General features: G+C 66.4%; 2 protein-coding genes across 2 annotated transcripts in view; one reads left to right on the top strand and one right to left on the bottom strand.

Annotated features, from left to right (window-relative positions):
* Positions 1-10,773, bottom strand: part of SSBP4 (single stranded DNA binding protein 4) — an 11,556-nt gene extending 783 nt beyond the window's left edge. Inside the window, 15 exon segments of the mRNA XM_059489553.1 lie at positions 1,264-1,292; positions 2,135-2,213; positions 2,321-2,391; positions 2,771-2,825; positions 2,926-2,961; positions 3,067-3,112; positions 3,207-3,274; positions 4,463-4,533; positions 4,639-4,708; positions 4,838-4,897; positions 5,433-5,522; positions 7,967-8,051; positions 8,957-9,018; positions 9,129-9,201; positions 10,634-10,773. Coding sequence (XP_059345536.1) covers positions 1,264-1,292; positions 2,135-2,213; positions 2,321-2,391; positions 2,771-2,825; positions 2,926-2,961; positions 3,067-3,112; positions 3,207-3,274; positions 4,463-4,533; positions 4,639-4,708; positions 4,838-4,897; positions 5,433-5,522; positions 7,967-8,051; positions 8,957-9,018; positions 9,129-9,201; positions 10,634-10,689 — 951 coding nt within the window. The 5' untranslated portion in view covers positions 10,690-10,773.
* A 1,790-nt stretch (positions 10,774-12,563) lies between these two features.
* LRRC25 (leucine rich repeat containing 25) lies at positions 12,564-14,607 on the top strand. Its single transcript, XM_059489565.1, has 2 exons — positions 12,564-13,324; positions 13,920-14,607. Exons 1-2 carry the CDS (start codon positions 12,591-12,593, stop codon positions 14,038-14,040), a joined length of 855 nt encoding a protein of 284 aa, XP_059345548.1. The 5' UTR covers positions 12,564-12,590; the 3' UTR covers positions 14,041-14,607.
* The last annotated feature ends 1,297 nt before the right edge of the window (positions 14,608-15,904 follow it).

Genomic DNA, 15,904 nt, shown 5'->3' with positions numbered 1-15,904 from the left:
TGTTGGGGGGAAATAAATGGGGGTCACAGTAAATTGTGGGGGGCAAATAAATGGGGTCCCGGTAAATGGGGGAGCCCAAATAAATGGGGTCACAGTAAATAATGGGGTCCCAAATAAATGGGGGTGGTCACAGGACATGGGGAAACCTAAATAAATGGGGTCACAGTAAATAATGGGGGAGCCCAAATAAATGGGGTCACAGTAAATAATGGGGGAACACAAATAAATGGGGTCCCAATAAATGGGGTGGTCACAGGACATGGGGAACCCAAATAAATGGGGTCACAGTAAATAATGGGGGAGCCCAAATAAATGGGGTCCTAGTAAATGGGGGAACCAAAATAAATGGGGTCCCAAATAAATGGGATCCCAGGACATGGGGGAACCCAAATAAAGGGGGTCACAGTAAATAATGGGGGAACACAAATAAATGGGGTCCAAATAAATGGGGTGGTCCCAGTACATGGGGGGGGGTGAGAATAAAGGGTGTCACAATAAATAATGGGGGGAACCTAAATAAATGGGGTCCAAATAAATGGAGGAACCCAAATAAATGCCATCCAAGTAAACTGTGGGGCGTAATAAATGAGGTCCCAAAAAATGGGGTGGACACAGGGGAACCCAAATAAATGGGGTCCCATAAATGGGGTGGTCCCAGAACATGGGGGAACTCAAATAAATGGGGTCCCAGTAAATTGTGGGGGGCAATAAATGAGGGTGCCAGAAAATGGGGGTCCCAATAAATGGGGACCCAAAACTGAGGTGATCCCAGTATATGGTGAGGAGCAATAAATGGGGTCCCAGTAAATTGTGGGGGGCAATAAATGGGGTCCAAAAAATGGGTGGTCCCAGTATATGTGGGAACCCAAATAAATGGGGTCCCCGTAAATAGGGTGGTCCCAGCACACGAGGGAGCCCAAATAAATGGGATCCCAGTAAATGGTGGGGGACCCAAATAAACGGGGTCCCAATAAGTGAGGGGGCCACAGGCTCCCCAGCACATTTACCCCCTGTAAATGGGGTCCCAGTACATGGTGGGGGCAATAAATGGGGTCCCAGTAAATGGGGTGGCCCCAGAATATGGGGGAGCCCCCAAAAAACGGGATCCCAACACACGTGGGAGGCTCCCAGTGCATTTACTGGGGTTCCCAGTAAAGGGGTCCCATCACACTGGAGATTCCCAACAAACAGAGCTCCCAGAACATGGGGGACCCCAATAAAGGGGGTGCCAGCACCGTGGGGGTCCCAGGGTCCCCAGCTCACCTTTGGCAGCCCATCCATGTCCCCGGAGCCTGCCAGGGTGACAGAGGGGCATTAGTGACCCCCCAAATTTGTGTGTCCCTAACCCACGTGTGTCCCCCAAACTGTGTCCACAATCCTCCATAATCCACGTGTCCTTCTCAAACGATGTGTGTCCCCCAGTCCATCTGTGTCCCCAAATCTGTGTGTGTGTCCCCAAATCCGTGTCCATGTCCCCAAATCCCTGTGTGTGTCCTCTCAATGTGTGTGTGTCCCCAAATCTGTGTGTGTGTCCCCAAATTGGCGTCCATGTCCCCAAATCCCTGTGTGTGTCCCCAAATCTGTGCCCGTCCCCAATTCCGTGTACACGTCCCCAAATCTGTGTATGTGTCCTCAAATCCCTGTTTATGTCCCCAAATCTGTGTCCACAAACCCCTGTGTGTGACTCCAAATTTGTGTGTGTCCCCAAATCCGTGTCCATGTCCCCAAATCCTCATGTGTGTCCCCAAATCCCCGTTTGTGTCCCCAAATCCATGTCCATGTCCCCAAATCCCCGTTTGTGTCCCCAAATCCATGTCCATGTCCCCAAATCCTCATGTGTGTCCCCAAATCCCCGTTTGTGTCCCCAAATCCATGTCCCAAATCCTCATGCGTGTCCCAAATCCCCGTTTGTGTCCCCAAATCGGCGTCCATGTCCCCAAATCCCCGTTTGTGTCCCCAAATCGGCGTCCACGTCCCCAAATCCATGCGTGTGTCCCCTCAATCCATTCCCCCTCCCACCCCCGAGCCCCTCCTCCTTCAGGAGCCCACCCAGCCCCAGAAGGAGCCCCAGTCCCCCCAGGTTTGGGACTTTGGGCTCCCTGCTGTCCCTGCTGTCCCCAGGGCTGTCACCCACCTAAGGACCCGTTCATGTGGTGCGGCTCCATGGCGCTCATCCCGCCCAGGGGCCCCTCGGCTCCGGGCCCCATGGGGAACTGCAAGGGAAAATGGGGGGCGCTGAGGGAGGCCGAGGGACCCCCGAGGGGACCCCCAGCCCCGTCCCTGTGTCCCCCCCAAGCCCCGTGTCCCCTCCGTGGCTCACGTTGGGCCGGCTCCCCGCGGGTCCCATGGGGTTCATCATGGTGTACATGTTCTCGCTGGAGTTGGTGGAGTCTGGGGGGACGGCACACGAGGGGGGGGGGTGAGTGTGGCACCCCCAGATCCCACTTATAGCCCCCGGTCACAGTCACATTCCCCAGATCCCACTTATAGCCCCAAATCACAATCACAGCCCTAAAAATCCCACTTATACCCCCAAATCCCTATCACACCCCCCAAATCACAATCACACTCCCCGAATCCCAATCACACCCCCAAAAATCCCACTTATAGACCCAAATCCCACTCAGACTCTCCCAAATCCCACCCAGACTCTCCCAAACCCCACTTATGCCCCCAAATCCCAATCACACTCCCCCAAATCACAATCACGCCCCCAAATCCCACTCATACCCCCCAAATCCCACTCACACCCCCAAATCCCCTCACTCACCTCCGGGGCTGGGCAGGATGGGGGTACCAGGGGGGCCACCGCCCCCAGGAGGGCCCTGGAAGGGAAAAGGAAAAAGGAAAAATGGGGGGTGGGTTTGGGGGGGTCACAGGGTCACTGCAGCCCCCCCGTCCCCAGCACTGCACCCCAATACTCACCACGTAATTGCCAGGGGATGAGGAGGAGTAGGCAATCTGGGGGGACAAAGGGGAGTCAGCACGGGGGGGACACGGGGGCAGCACCCCCATAGGAACCCCCCACCCCAAGGTATCTCCCCCTCCCCAAAATCCCAAACTTACGGAGTTGGCGTTGGGGTTGGGCCAGGGCCCGCGGCCACCGGGACCCCTGGGAAGGCAATGGGGACAGTGAGGGGGGGTCCTGCCGGGCCCGGGGCTCCCCCCACGCTGGGGGGGCACGGGGGGGGGCACGGGGGTCTTACATGTTCATGGCGGGCATCCCAGGGCCGGCCAGAGAGCTGGGCGGGGGGCGCATCCCGCTGCCGTAGCTCTGTGGGACAGGGGGGTCAGCGGGGCTGGGACACCCCTGCACTGTCCCCATCCCCGCTGTGACCTCCATCCCTGTCCCCAAAAGCCATCCCCATCCCTATATCCCCACTCCCTGCCCCTCTCACCCCCATCCCTGTCCCCACCCATGTCCTTATTCTCGTTTCCCTGTCCCCATTCCTGTCCCCATCCCTCAATTCCCATTCCCGTCCCTTTATCCCTGCACCCCATCCCTGTATCCCCATTCCTGTCCCACTGTTCCCATTCCCATCCCCATGTCCTTGTCACCCTGTCCCCGTAACCGCTCCCACGCCTGCATCCCTGACCCTGCCCTATCCCAGTGCCCCACTATCCCAGTACCCCCGTTATACCACTATCCCATCATCCCAGTACCCCATTATCCCAGTATCCCATTATCCTCGTAACCCATCATCCCAGTACCCCATTATTCCACTATCTCAGTATCCCATCATCCCCATATCCCAGTACCCCATTATTCCATTATCCCAGTACCCCAGTATACCCCATTATCCCCATATCCCATCATTCTATCATCCCAGTATCCCATCATCCCAGTACCCCACTATCCCAGTACCCCATTACCCCCTTATCCCTGTATCCCCCTATCCCAGTACCCCCCTATCTCAGCATCCCTGTACCCCATTACCCCCCCATCCCAGTACCCCATTACCCCCTTATCCCTGTATCCCACCATCCCTGTACCCCATTACCCCATTATCCCAGTATCCCCCTATCCCAGCATCCCTGTACCCCATTACCCCCCCTATCCCTGTACCCCATGACCCCACCATCCCAGTACCCCATTACCCCACCATCCCAGTACCCCAGTCCTCCCCTATCCCAGTACCCCATTACCCCCCTATCCCAGTACCCCAGTCCCCCACCATCCCAGTACCCCATTACCCCATTATCCCAGTACCCCCTATCCCAGCATCCCTGTTTCCCATTACCCCCCTATCCCTGTACCCCAGTATCCCACCATCCCAGTACCCCATTACCCCCTTATCCCAGTATCCCACCATCCCTGTACCCCATTACCCCCTTATCCCTGTATCCCACCATCCCTGTACCCCATTACCCCACCATCCCAGTACCCCAGTACCCCCCCATCCCAGTACCCCCCATCCCAGTACCCCCCATCCCAGTACCCCCCATCCCACCGTCCCCGTACCTGCGGCCCCATGGCGGCCATGCCTCGGGGGGGGTTCATGCGCTGCATCGGGCCCCCCATGCCGGGATGCCCTGCACAGAGCGGGGAGGGGGAGCCGTGAGACCCCCAGAGCCCCCCCGACCCCCCACTCTGGGCTCTGGGGGGGGCTCAGGGACCCCGGGGGACCCCAGACTCACCCTGAGCCCGCGCAGCCGGGTCCATGGCGTTGGGCAGCAGCGGCTGCGAGCCGGGAACACCCACGGGGGGCTGCGGGGAGAGAGGGGGCACAGCGGGTCAGGGGGCTGGGGAGGGGCTGCACCCCTTTATCTGGGTGCCCCCCTTTGTTTGGGTGCCCCCCGTTATTTGGGGAGGGGGCTCCGGCAGTGACCGCCTCACCTGGTTGGGCATCCGGAGCGGGGGCCGGGGGCCGCCGGGGTACCGGGGGGACATGAAAGGCTGCAAGAGAGAGAAAGGGGGTTTAAGGGGGTTTTGGGGGGTCAGCTGGGGGGGGGGGCGGTGTCACCATGGGGGGGTCCTGGGGGGGGGTGGTGACCCCTGGGGGGGCTGTGACCCCTGGGAGGGGCTGTGGGGACACAGGGGGAGGCTGTGCCATGGTGGAGGTGTGATCCCCCCACCCCCCAAAACCCGCTGAGGACACACAGACACGCAGGACACACAGGACACACGGTCACACGGTCACACGGACACACAGACACAGGACACACGGACACACGGACACACAGACACACAGACACACAGGACACACAGGACACACAGGACACACGGACACACAGGACACACGGATACGCGGACACACAGCCACACGGACACACATGACATACAGACACATGGACACACAGGCACACAGGACACAAAGACACACGGACACACACAGGACACACGGACACACAGACACACGGACACACGGACACACGGACACACAGTCACACGGACACACACAGGACACACAGACACACGGACACACGGATACCTGGAAGAAGGCGGGGGGCACGGGACCCCCGGCCATGCCGTCCCCGGGGGGCAGGTTCCCCATCACCGGGCTGGGCGCTGCCGCCGCGCTCTGCGGGCACAGACAGACAGACGGACGGACAGCTCAGAGCGGGGCCGGGGGGTCCCCATCGCCCCCCGCGCCGCACCGAGCCCGGGGCCCCGCTCTGCCCGGGCCGGGGGGAGCTGTAAAGGGAAGGAATGCGGCGCTTTCCGCTCCTCCGGCCCGGCCCCGGCGCCACAAATGGTTCCAATTTGGAGCACGGAGGGGAAGGGGGGGACCCCGCGCTGCCCCCCGCCGCCCGGGGGGCCCCAAGCCCCCCAAGGCCGGCGGGGATGGGGGGCCCGAGGTGCTTGCAGGGGTGGCAGTACCCACGGCATGGGGACAGCGATGGCCATGGTGACACCTGGGACACGGGTGGCACCCAGGGTTGGCGGCACCGAGAGCTCAGGGACACCCAGATGGGGTCTGTGCCCCACGGGGGGGGGGGGGGTCTTGGGGGGTCCCAGGGCTGTGTCCCCTCCTGGGGACCCCCCCGGACACAGCCGCGGGGCCAGGCTGGGGGCACCGCAGCCCCCGGGGGTGACAGCGCTGTCCCCACACGGCAGGGACCCAGCGGGGCCCCCCCGGCCCCCCCAGGCTGGTGATGCTCAGCACGGTTGCCATGGCAACAGGTGGGGGAGCTGCGGCTCCTCCCGCGGGCTCAAGGTCAGCAGGGAGGAATTGGGGTGGGGGGGACACGTGGGGGGGGTTTGGGGGCTGCTCCCCCCCGGGGGGACCCCAGACCCCGCTGGGGGGCAGCTGCTGCCATACCCACCCCGACAGCTGAGCACGGGCCGGGCCCCCCCAGTTCTGTGGGGGATGCTCTGGGGGTCCCGACGCGCCTTGGGGGGGGCCGGTGGGAACACGAGGGGACCCCAGCTCCACGCCGGGACCCCCAGTTCAGCCCAGCCGGGCACCGGGGGGGGGGCCGGGGCCGCGTGGGGCACCCAGCGGGTGCGGGGGGGCCCCGGGGCTCCCCCAGCCCCGGCAGGCTGCAGCGCCATGGCAACGCGGCCTGACCCGCGCCGTGTCCCCGGCGTCACCGGCACCGCACCGGCAGCAGCCTCATTAATTCCGGCACGGAAATCAGCGACCGGCTCTGCGCAGCCACGGGGCCGGGGGCGGCGGCGAGGGGACGGGGAGGGGTCCTGCTGCAGCCCCCGCGGCGCCAGCGCGGCCCCACGGGAACCCAGGGGAGCCCCCGAGAGCCCCACAGGAACCCACGGGAACCCCATGGGAGCCTCTGGGAACCCACTGGACCCCACAGGAGCCCATGGGAACCCCCAGGAGCCAACGGGACCCTCCGGGACCCCACAGGACCCAACGGGGGCCAGGGGATTCCTGGGGGGTCAGGGGATGCCCATGGGCCCTGCAGGGTCCCGAGTCCAGGGGGCACCGAGGGTCCTGCAGCCCACAGAGTGCCCCCATGGCACCGTGGGTGTCCCCCCAGGGACAGGGACCCCGCTCTGCACCCTGCACCCCATGGGGGCATCCTACACGGCACAGCACCCCACATCCTGTGGGGCTGCGGATCCCACGGCACCCTGGAGCAGAATCCTACATCATCCCAGAGCATCCTACATCATCCCAGAGCATCCTACAACATCCCATAACATCCTACATCATCCCAGAGCATCCTACAACATCCCAGAGCATCCTACATCATCCCACAGCCTCCTGCATCATCCCAGAGCATCCTACAACATCCCATAACATCCTACATCATCCCATAACATCCTACATCATCCCAGAGCATCCTACAACATCCCATAACATCCTACAACATCCCAGAGCATCCTACATCATCCCATAACATCCTACATCATCCCAGAGCATCCTGCATCATCCCACGGCCTCCTGCATCCTGTGGCACCCCCAGGATGGCCCAGAGCACCGTGAGCTCCACAGAGTCCCACAGAACCCTGCACGCTGTGGGGCTGTGGAACCCTGCACCATCCTGGATCCCAAAGCATCGCACAGCATCCTCCTGCATCCCACAGCACCCCGTGGGGCACGCATCCTGCATCATCCTGCATCCCACGGGCTCTGCATCCTGCATCACCCTGAACCCCCACAGCATCCCACTGTGGAGGGGTCCCACTGAGCCCCAGCCCCGCAGCGACCCCCAGGACCCCGGGTGGGCACAGGGAACACCCCCAGGACCCCGGGTGGGCACAGGGGACACCCCGGCTGGCACCGTGCCCATGGTGTGGAGGGAATGGGGGGGATCCCTGTGCCCTGGGGGGGTGTGACAGAGGGGGATGGGCACGCCAGGGCACGCCGGGGTCCCCGGGGGGGGCACAGAGCCCGGCCCCCAGGGATTACCCCCCCCTCAGCGGCACCCTGTGCAATGGGCAAAGGGAAATAGGTCAGGCAGAGATCGGGGCCGGCAGGGCAGGAGCCCGGCACGGGGGGCTCCCGGCGCTGTGAGGGGGGGTCGGCAGCACACGGACCCCCCCTCGTGAGGCACTCACGTAGTCATGGAAGGCTTTGGCCTCGCTGGAATGCTCGCAGGTCTCGCGGCGGTCCGGGGCGGCGCAGTACAGATCCCAGAACACGCTGGGGACAGAACGGGGTGCGATGGGACGGGATGGGATGGGGTGGGATGGGATGGGATGGGATGGGGTGGGATGGGATGGGATGGGATGGGATGGGATGGGATGGGATGGGATGGGATGGGGGGGGATGGGATGGGATGGGATGGGGTGGGATGGGATGGGATGGGATGGGATGGGATGGGATGGGGGGCAGAGGGTGAGGACCCCCCCAGTTCACACCCCGACCCCTCCCGCGATCCCCACGCCCCGGCCCCCCCTCCCTCCGTCCCTCGGCCGGGGCCTCCCGGCTCCCGGCGCTGCTTTCCCCGCCTGTTTTCCCTGGAAACGGTCGCTACGGCCGGAGCCCAAATTCCTGCGACTTTACATCAGGCACGGCAGCATCCCGCCGTGGGGAGGGGGTCCCTGCCCGCGCCCCCCGCCCTGCGCTGGGGCAGCACGGGGGGCCCTGCGTGTCCCTGGGAGCCCCCCGGGTTTGGGGGTGCTGGCTGGGCGCCAGTGAACCCCCCCCTCGCTGTGTGTGCCCCCTCCCCAAATCACCAACCGATCGCTCACTGCCCACCCCCGAGCCCCCCACCCCACAATTAACGCCCCCCCACGTCCCCACGCCCTCCTCGGGGGGCTCTGCGGGGCCCCCCCAGCGCGGGGGTCCAGCCCCGGGGCCGGGAGCGCCCCCAGCCCCACTCCCGGTGCCAAATTGGATCCATCTGGAGGAGCCGGGCAGGGGGGGCCGCGATGGGAGGGAAAGGGGGGGCCCCCAAATCGCTGATGGGGAAAGCAGAGGGGCAGGTTTGTGTTTATGGGGTACGAGGGGATGTGGGGGGGGGAGATCCCAGACCCCCTCCCTGCCCCTCTGCCATGGGAATGGGGGGGTTCCCCCCTTCCCAAGCCCCCCAGACCCCCACTCACCACCACCAGGAGTGCAGGAAGCCGGGGGGCTCCCCCAGCGTGATGTTCTTCTCCCATCGGATCTGCGAGGGGGACACGGGGGGGGTCAGCACCCCCAGGCAGGGACTGAGGGGCTCCAAGACCCCCCCTGGGTGGGATGGGGGGGTCTGGGGGCGCTGCCCCCCCCCCTTACCTCCGACAAGAAGGTCTGGGCGGATTTCTGGGCCCCCACGTGCAGCAGGTACTCGTAGACGTAGAGCGCCAGCCTGGGGGGACAGGAGGGGGACAGGGACAGGGTCAGGGCCCTGCCACCCCCTCGGTGACACCGCCACCCCGAGGGACAGCCAGGATGGAGCCCCCCACCCTCAATTAGTGCGGGTTAATGAAGGAGCTTCGATGTCACCTCCCTGAGGGACCCCAGCGGCGGCACCGAGCGACTCCCGCCGGTGGCACCGAGCGACTCCCGCCGGTGACAGCGCCGGGGTGGCTCCAGGACAGGTGACACAGCCCACAGGATGTGGCTCGGGGCCCGGTGTCCCCGCGGAGCCCCGGGAGCACGAACGGGACTCGCGGGGTCCCGGCCCCGGTGGGAGCAGCCCCCGGTCCCAGCAGCGCCCCGGGGACCGGCACGGCGAGCGGCGGGCACGGAGCGGGGACCGGGGGCGGCAGCGGCCGCGGGGCATCGGCAGCCCCGGGGCCGTTCCGGTGCCGCTGGCACGGCCGGGGAGGGCTCCCGGTGCCCTCAGGGATGCTGCGGACCGGGCACATCCCGGCTGCCGGTAGCGCCGGTGCCATCGCGGGGCACGGTGCCCCGGGGGATGGCACAGACCGGGGGATCGCCCCGGCTCCCGGTGCCCCGGAGGATGGCACAGACCGGGGGGCACAGCCCCGCTCACGGCAGCCTCGGAGCGCTCCCGTACCCTGGCGGATGGCACGGAGCGCGGGGATCAGCCCGGGTCCCGGTGCCCCGGGGGGTGGCACGGTCGGGGAAGGGGCATCCCGGCCGCCGGTGCCCCCGGCGATGCCGCAGACCGGGGAGATCAGCCCGGTGCTCCCGCAGCTCCCGGTGCCCCGAGATGTGGCAATACCCGGAGGGCACATCCCGGCTCCCGTTAGCCCCGGCGTGATCGGACTCCCGGTGCCCCGGGGGATGCCACGGACCCCGGCACATCGCAGCTCCCGGTGCCCCGGGGGATGGCACGGATCGAGGGGGATCATCCCGGCTCCCGGTGCCCCGGGAAGCCACGGACCGGGGGGATCATCCCGGTTGCCGGTGTCCCGGGGGATGGCACGGATCGGGGGGAATCATCCGTGCTCCCGGTGCCCCCGCAGCTCCCGGTGCCCCGGGGGATAGCACGGACCGGGGGGATCACCCCGGCTCCCGGTGCCCCGGGGGATGCTACGGACCGGGGGCTCGTCCCGGCTCCCGGTGCCCCGGGGGATGCCGCAGAGCGGGGGCTCACGCCGGCTCCCGGTGCCCGGCTGACCCCCGCCAGCTCCCGCTGCCCCGCGGCTGCCGGTGCTCCCCGGCGGGGCGGGGGCCGGGGGGTCCGCCCGCCCCCCGATCTCCCCCCGCTTTTCCCGATCTCTCTCCCCCCCCCCGTCCCTTCCCGCTCCGTCCCCGCTCCCCCGGCGCCCGCCCCGGCAAAAACTTCCGCGCCCCGGCCGTCCCCCGCCGCCGCCCGGCGCCGCACTCACTTCTCGCGGGCCTGGCCGTCCGAGGGCACGCCGGAGCCCTTGCCCTTGGCGTACATGGCGCGGCGGCGGCTGTCAGCGGCCCCGGGCCCGGCCCCGCGCGGCCCCCGCCGCCCCCGCCGCCCCCGCCGCCATCCCGGCCCGGCCCGGCCCGGCCCCGCCGGCTGCGGCCGCGCGCCCGAGGGGGAGCTTGAAACCGCCGCGCCCCCCCCGCGCGGCTGTTCCGGCAGCGCCGCCACCACCCCCCCCCGCGCCGCGCGCCGCGCTTAAAGGGGCGATGGCGGCGGGGGGAGGCGGTGGGGACCGCGCCGAGGAGGGAGGGAGCGGGGAGGGGGACACACGGACACACGGACACACGGACACGGGGGGCGAGGGGAGTGGGCGAGGAGGGTCACGGGCACCGCGGGGGTGGGCACAGGGGGCTCAGGGGGGCGAGGATGGGGCTGGGTGGGCGCGGGGACGCGGGGATGAGGAGTGGGCACGGACACGGGGGACGCACGAGAGGGGGTTGGCATGGAGGGGCAGGGACACGCGGGGGGTCAGGGACACGAGGGGCGTGGGCATCCAGGGAGGGGGCGCACGGGGGGTCAGGGACACCAGGGGGTGAGTTAAAGGGGCAGTGACACGAGGGGACACGGGCACGGTGGTCGCGCAGGGACACGAGGGGGTGGGCGCGGACACGGCGGGTACAGGGGGTGGACATGTGGCGGGGCGGACACGGACGCGAGGGCGTGGGCACGGAGGGACGCGGACAGGAAAGGGTGGGCACGGGCACGAAGGGGTGGACATGGGAGGGGGGACACCGGGGGACACGGGGGACACAGAGGGACACGGATGTGACTCGGTGGACGCGGAGGCGATGGGGTGGATTTAAAGGGGCAGCGACACGAGGGGATGGAGACAGGATGGTCATGGAGGGACACGAGGACACGAGGGGGTGGCCACAGACACGCGACACAGAGGGACACGGATGTGACAGGGGACACGGTGGACGTGGACACGACGGGGTGGACACATGCGAGGGGTTGGGCATACGGGGACACGGACACGAGGGGGACACACGGACACGGCGGGGGGACAGACGGAAAGGAATGGGAGCAGGGAGTCACGGAGGGACTCGGACACCAGGGGGCGGACACGGACACGCTGTGACACGGGGGGGACACGATGGGGACACGGAGGGGACACGGAGGGACAGGGATGGACACAGGGGGTGGACATGGAGGGACACGGACACCGGAGGGGGCTCGGACATGGTGAGGGGACACGAGCACGATGCACTGGGGACGCTGAGCTGCAGACACGGGGAGGGGACACCGGGATGGGGACACCCACCCTGCCAGGGGACACAGCCACAGAGTGCCCCGGCTCCCACCCGGCCCCGGGGTCCTCTCACACTCGGGGGGTCCCTGTGCGGCCGGGGGGGGGTCTGAGTGCCCACACGCGTGTCCCCCACCCCTCGGGTCACCGGGGTCACCGGGACACTCAGCCAGTGCGGGGGGATGCTCAGCCCCCCAGGAAAGGGCCGGGGGTCGGGCAGGGGTCAGGGGGGGCTGACGTGGGGGTGCTGCTGCCCCCCCCCCCCCCCTCCCCGGGGCCGGCTACGCCCTGGCAGGGTGACACGGGACAGCCGGACCCGCCTGTTCCTCTTCCCCACACCAGGCAGCAGCGGCCGGAGCGCAGGCGAGTGGGGCTGCGGCGGCTGGGAGGGGGAAGGGGGGCAGGAAATGCCCCGCCGGGACCCCCGGGAGCTGCACAGCGGCGCTGGGCCCGGGGCCAGACGGGGCTGCGCTGGTTTGCGCTGGGAGGGGCGATCGGAGGCAATGGGGGTCCTGATTCCCGTTTCCCACCAGGCTCCCGCTGCAGCGCAAGGACCATGGGGGGCCCCGCGGCCCCGCTGCTGCTGCTGCTGCTGCTCCCCGTGACCCCCATCCTCCTGGTGTCCCCCTGTTTCCCTTTGATGCTGGACCTTTCCCCAGAGCTGAACCTGACCAGCAGGAGCAGCGGCTGTGCCGAGCTGGACTGGAGCCCGTTCCGGGGGCACCGGCGGCTGCTGCTGGGCCACAACGGCATCGAGGCCCTGAGCCCCTCGGCCCGCCTGGGCCCGCGGCTGGAGGAGCTGGACCTGGCCGGGAACCGGCTGCGGGAGCTGCCCCGCGGCTTCTTCAGCAACGCCACGGCGCTGCGGAGCCTGCGGCTGGAGGGGAACCCGCTGCCCGCCGTGCCCGCCGCCGCCTTCCAGCCCTCGCTGCGCTCGCTCAGCGTGTCCTGCCGCTGCGACGTGCTGGGCACCGTCCTGGCGCCCTGCGCCCGCGGGGGCATCCTCTGCCAGTGCCTCACCCCGCACGGGCATCCCCACAACGCCACGGAGTTCCACGGCCGCGAGTGCGGGCCGGGCGCGGGGCCGGTGGCCGCGCTGGTGGCCGGGCCGGTGGCCGCGGTGGCCGCGCTGGCGGCAGCGGCGGCGGCCGCGCTTTGGTGCCGGCGGAGGAGAGCGGCGGCCGCGGCGGGCGGCGGGGGACGGGGGAAGCAGGACCCCGCTGGAAGCGCCCGCCAGCCCCGCTACATCAGCCGGGACGCCGGGAGCGCCGGTGCCAGCGACGGGCCCGACTACGAGAACGTCTTCGTGAGCCCCGGCACGGCCCCGGCTGCCGGGCAGGGATCGGCACGGGCGTGGCAGGAGCCGCGCTACAGGTGAGGCTCCGGCACCGGGAATGGGCGTTCCGGGAGTGTTCCACCCCCTCCCTGCCCTGCCGTGCCCTGGTGGGTTGTCCTGCCCTATCCGGCCTCATCCTGCTCCATCCTGGGCTGAACCTGCCTCCCATCCATCCCTTTACATCCATCCATCCCTTTCCATCCATCCATCATCCATCCATCCATCCATCCATCCATCCATCCATCCATCCATCCATCATCCATCCATCCATCCATCCATCCATCCATCCATCCATCCATCCATCCATCCATCCATCCATCCCTTTCCATCCATCCCATTCCATCCATCCCTTTCCATCCATCCATCCATCCATCCATCCATCCATCCATCCATCCATCCATCCCATCCATCTCTTTCCACCCATCCCACCCCATCCCATCCCATCCCATCCCATCCCATCCCATCCCATCCCATCCCATCCCATCCCATCCCATCCCATCCCATCCCTCGTCACCCAATGCTGTTCCATCCTATCCCGTCCCCATCCCACCCCACCCCATGCTGTACCATCCCATCCTGTTCATCATTTCCACCTTTCCCACCCGTGCCCCCCGTGCCATTCCCTGTGCCCAGCCCCCAGGTCCTGCTGCACGAGGATTATTTCCTGGAGAGCGCGGCCGATCCCGGGGACCAGCCCATCTACGCCAACACCCTGGGGCCCAGCGAGGACATCTACCTCACTCCTGACCCGTGAGGGGCTGGGGGGACACCGGGGGACACCGGGGGGACCCTCTGTGTCCCTTTCCCCCAGCGCAGAGGGGACAGGGACATTCCCCACGCGCGGTTCCCACGCACATCCAGCGGCAGCGCCTTTTGCGGGGTGTTTCGGGTTTTTCGGCAGCCCCGGCTCGCTCCTTCGCCCCGGTTCTCAGGCGGGGGTGGGGGCTGAGCTGACATTTCCTCCCGGGGCCGCGGCCACCGACCGCGGGGACGCCTCGGCCGCATCCGCCGGCAGCGGCACCGGAGCGGCGGGGCCGGGCGCGCCCGGGGCCGGCGGGAGCGGCGGGGCTGACCGCGGCCTCGGCTTCCCCTTCCCCTTTCGAGCCCAGGGAGAGCTCGCCCGGGACCGGGCTGGCGGCTGGGGACATCCGGTGCCACCTGCTCAATCTTCTCCTGCTAAATCTGCCGCTTTGGGGAACAAGAAAAAGCTCCTTTTTTAATCCTCCTGGGGAGACCCATGGGGACACAGGGACCCCATGGCTCGTCTGGGTGTCCCCCCAGTCCCTGGGAGGCTTCAGTGTGCCCCATTAAATGGTTTCATTATCGCTAATTACCCGCATAGCTCGTGGTCTGTGGGAAGCCCTGGGCAGGACGTGGGGTTTGCCTGGGGGTCCCAGAGTCTGCGCCCCCAAAGTGGGGGTCCCAAGGGAGCTCCTGTCCCCAAAGTGGGGGTCCCAAGGAAGCTCCTGTCCCCAAAGTGGGGGTCCCAAGGCACCAAGAGCCAGGTGTCTCCAGTCCCTGTCCCCAGAGAGGCCATCTCAGCTTGCATGCCCCAGTCCCTGGCCCCCAAAATCCCCATCCCACCCCAGAGCTCCCACATTCCCCCTGCCCCAAGGTCCCCGGCAGGAGCTGCTGAGCCCAGGACAGCCCCAGATCACGCTGGAAGAGGGGACAGAAAGGAGCTGTGACAGCAGAGCCACCCCATGGGGAGGCCTTGGGGACACCGTGGGTGCCACCAAGCTCCCGGGGGGGGTCCCCCCATCCCTTTGGAGGCACCTGGGAATGGGGCAATGGTCACCCCCAGGGTCAGAGCAGTGCCCAGAGCCCTTCCCAAGGACACAAACAGCCCAAAGGTCTCTGGGAGCAGTGCCCAGGCATTACTCACCTGCTGGCACTGGAAACCCCTGGGGATTTACCAGCAAATCCGTGTGGAGGCAGATCCCAGGGGAGCTGGGGGTCCTGGCAGAGCCCCCCAGGTGTGCAGGAGGAGCAGCACAACCCCTGTTACAATCACTTTATTCATTGTTATTACATCCTTTGGGTTTTATAGAAATATATAAAATAGAAAAATCACAAAAGCCCCTCCATCTTTCCCCCTTAAAAAAAGGGTATTTTGCTATAAAATACAATAAGTTAGAAATAAATAACTGGGTTGCATAAATAAGTCTCTGAGCAGAGAAGAGGGTTTGGAGTGGGATATGGACACCTGGGCATGACCCACCCCAGCCCATCGGGGTCTCCTGGGTGGGAAGGACCCACCTGCTCAATAAAATATGGATTCAAATTGGAGAAGAGACAGAGGAACAGTTATCTCGGTAGAGAGGTCACAACTGGAGATGCTGGGGCTGGGCTGGGTGGCAGAGCTGGAGACCCCAGGGCTGAAGCAGAGCCAGGGCTGGTTGGAGTCACTCGGTGCCGCAGGACCTGGATTTTGGGATGCTGGAGCTGGAGACTCCATGGCTGAGTGGATCCAGGGCTGGAGATGAGTAATTCAGTGCCACAGGATCTGGATTTGGGGATGCTGGAGCTGGAGACCGCATGGCTGAGCTCGGGGTGCCCCAGGACGTGGATTTTGTGCCGCTGCAGCTGCCAGGATGGCCGTGCCCCCCCGGGATGGG

Source organism: Ammospiza nelsoni, chromosome 27 (genome assembly GCF_027579445.1).
Source record: "Ammospiza nelsoni isolate bAmmNel1 chromosome 27, bAmmNel1.pri, whole genome shotgun sequence".
Classification (NCBI taxonomy): Eukaryota; Metazoa; Chordata; class Aves; order Passeriformes; family Passerellidae; genus Ammospiza; species Ammospiza nelsoni.
This window is presented reverse-complemented; position numbering and strand designations above follow the sequence as displayed.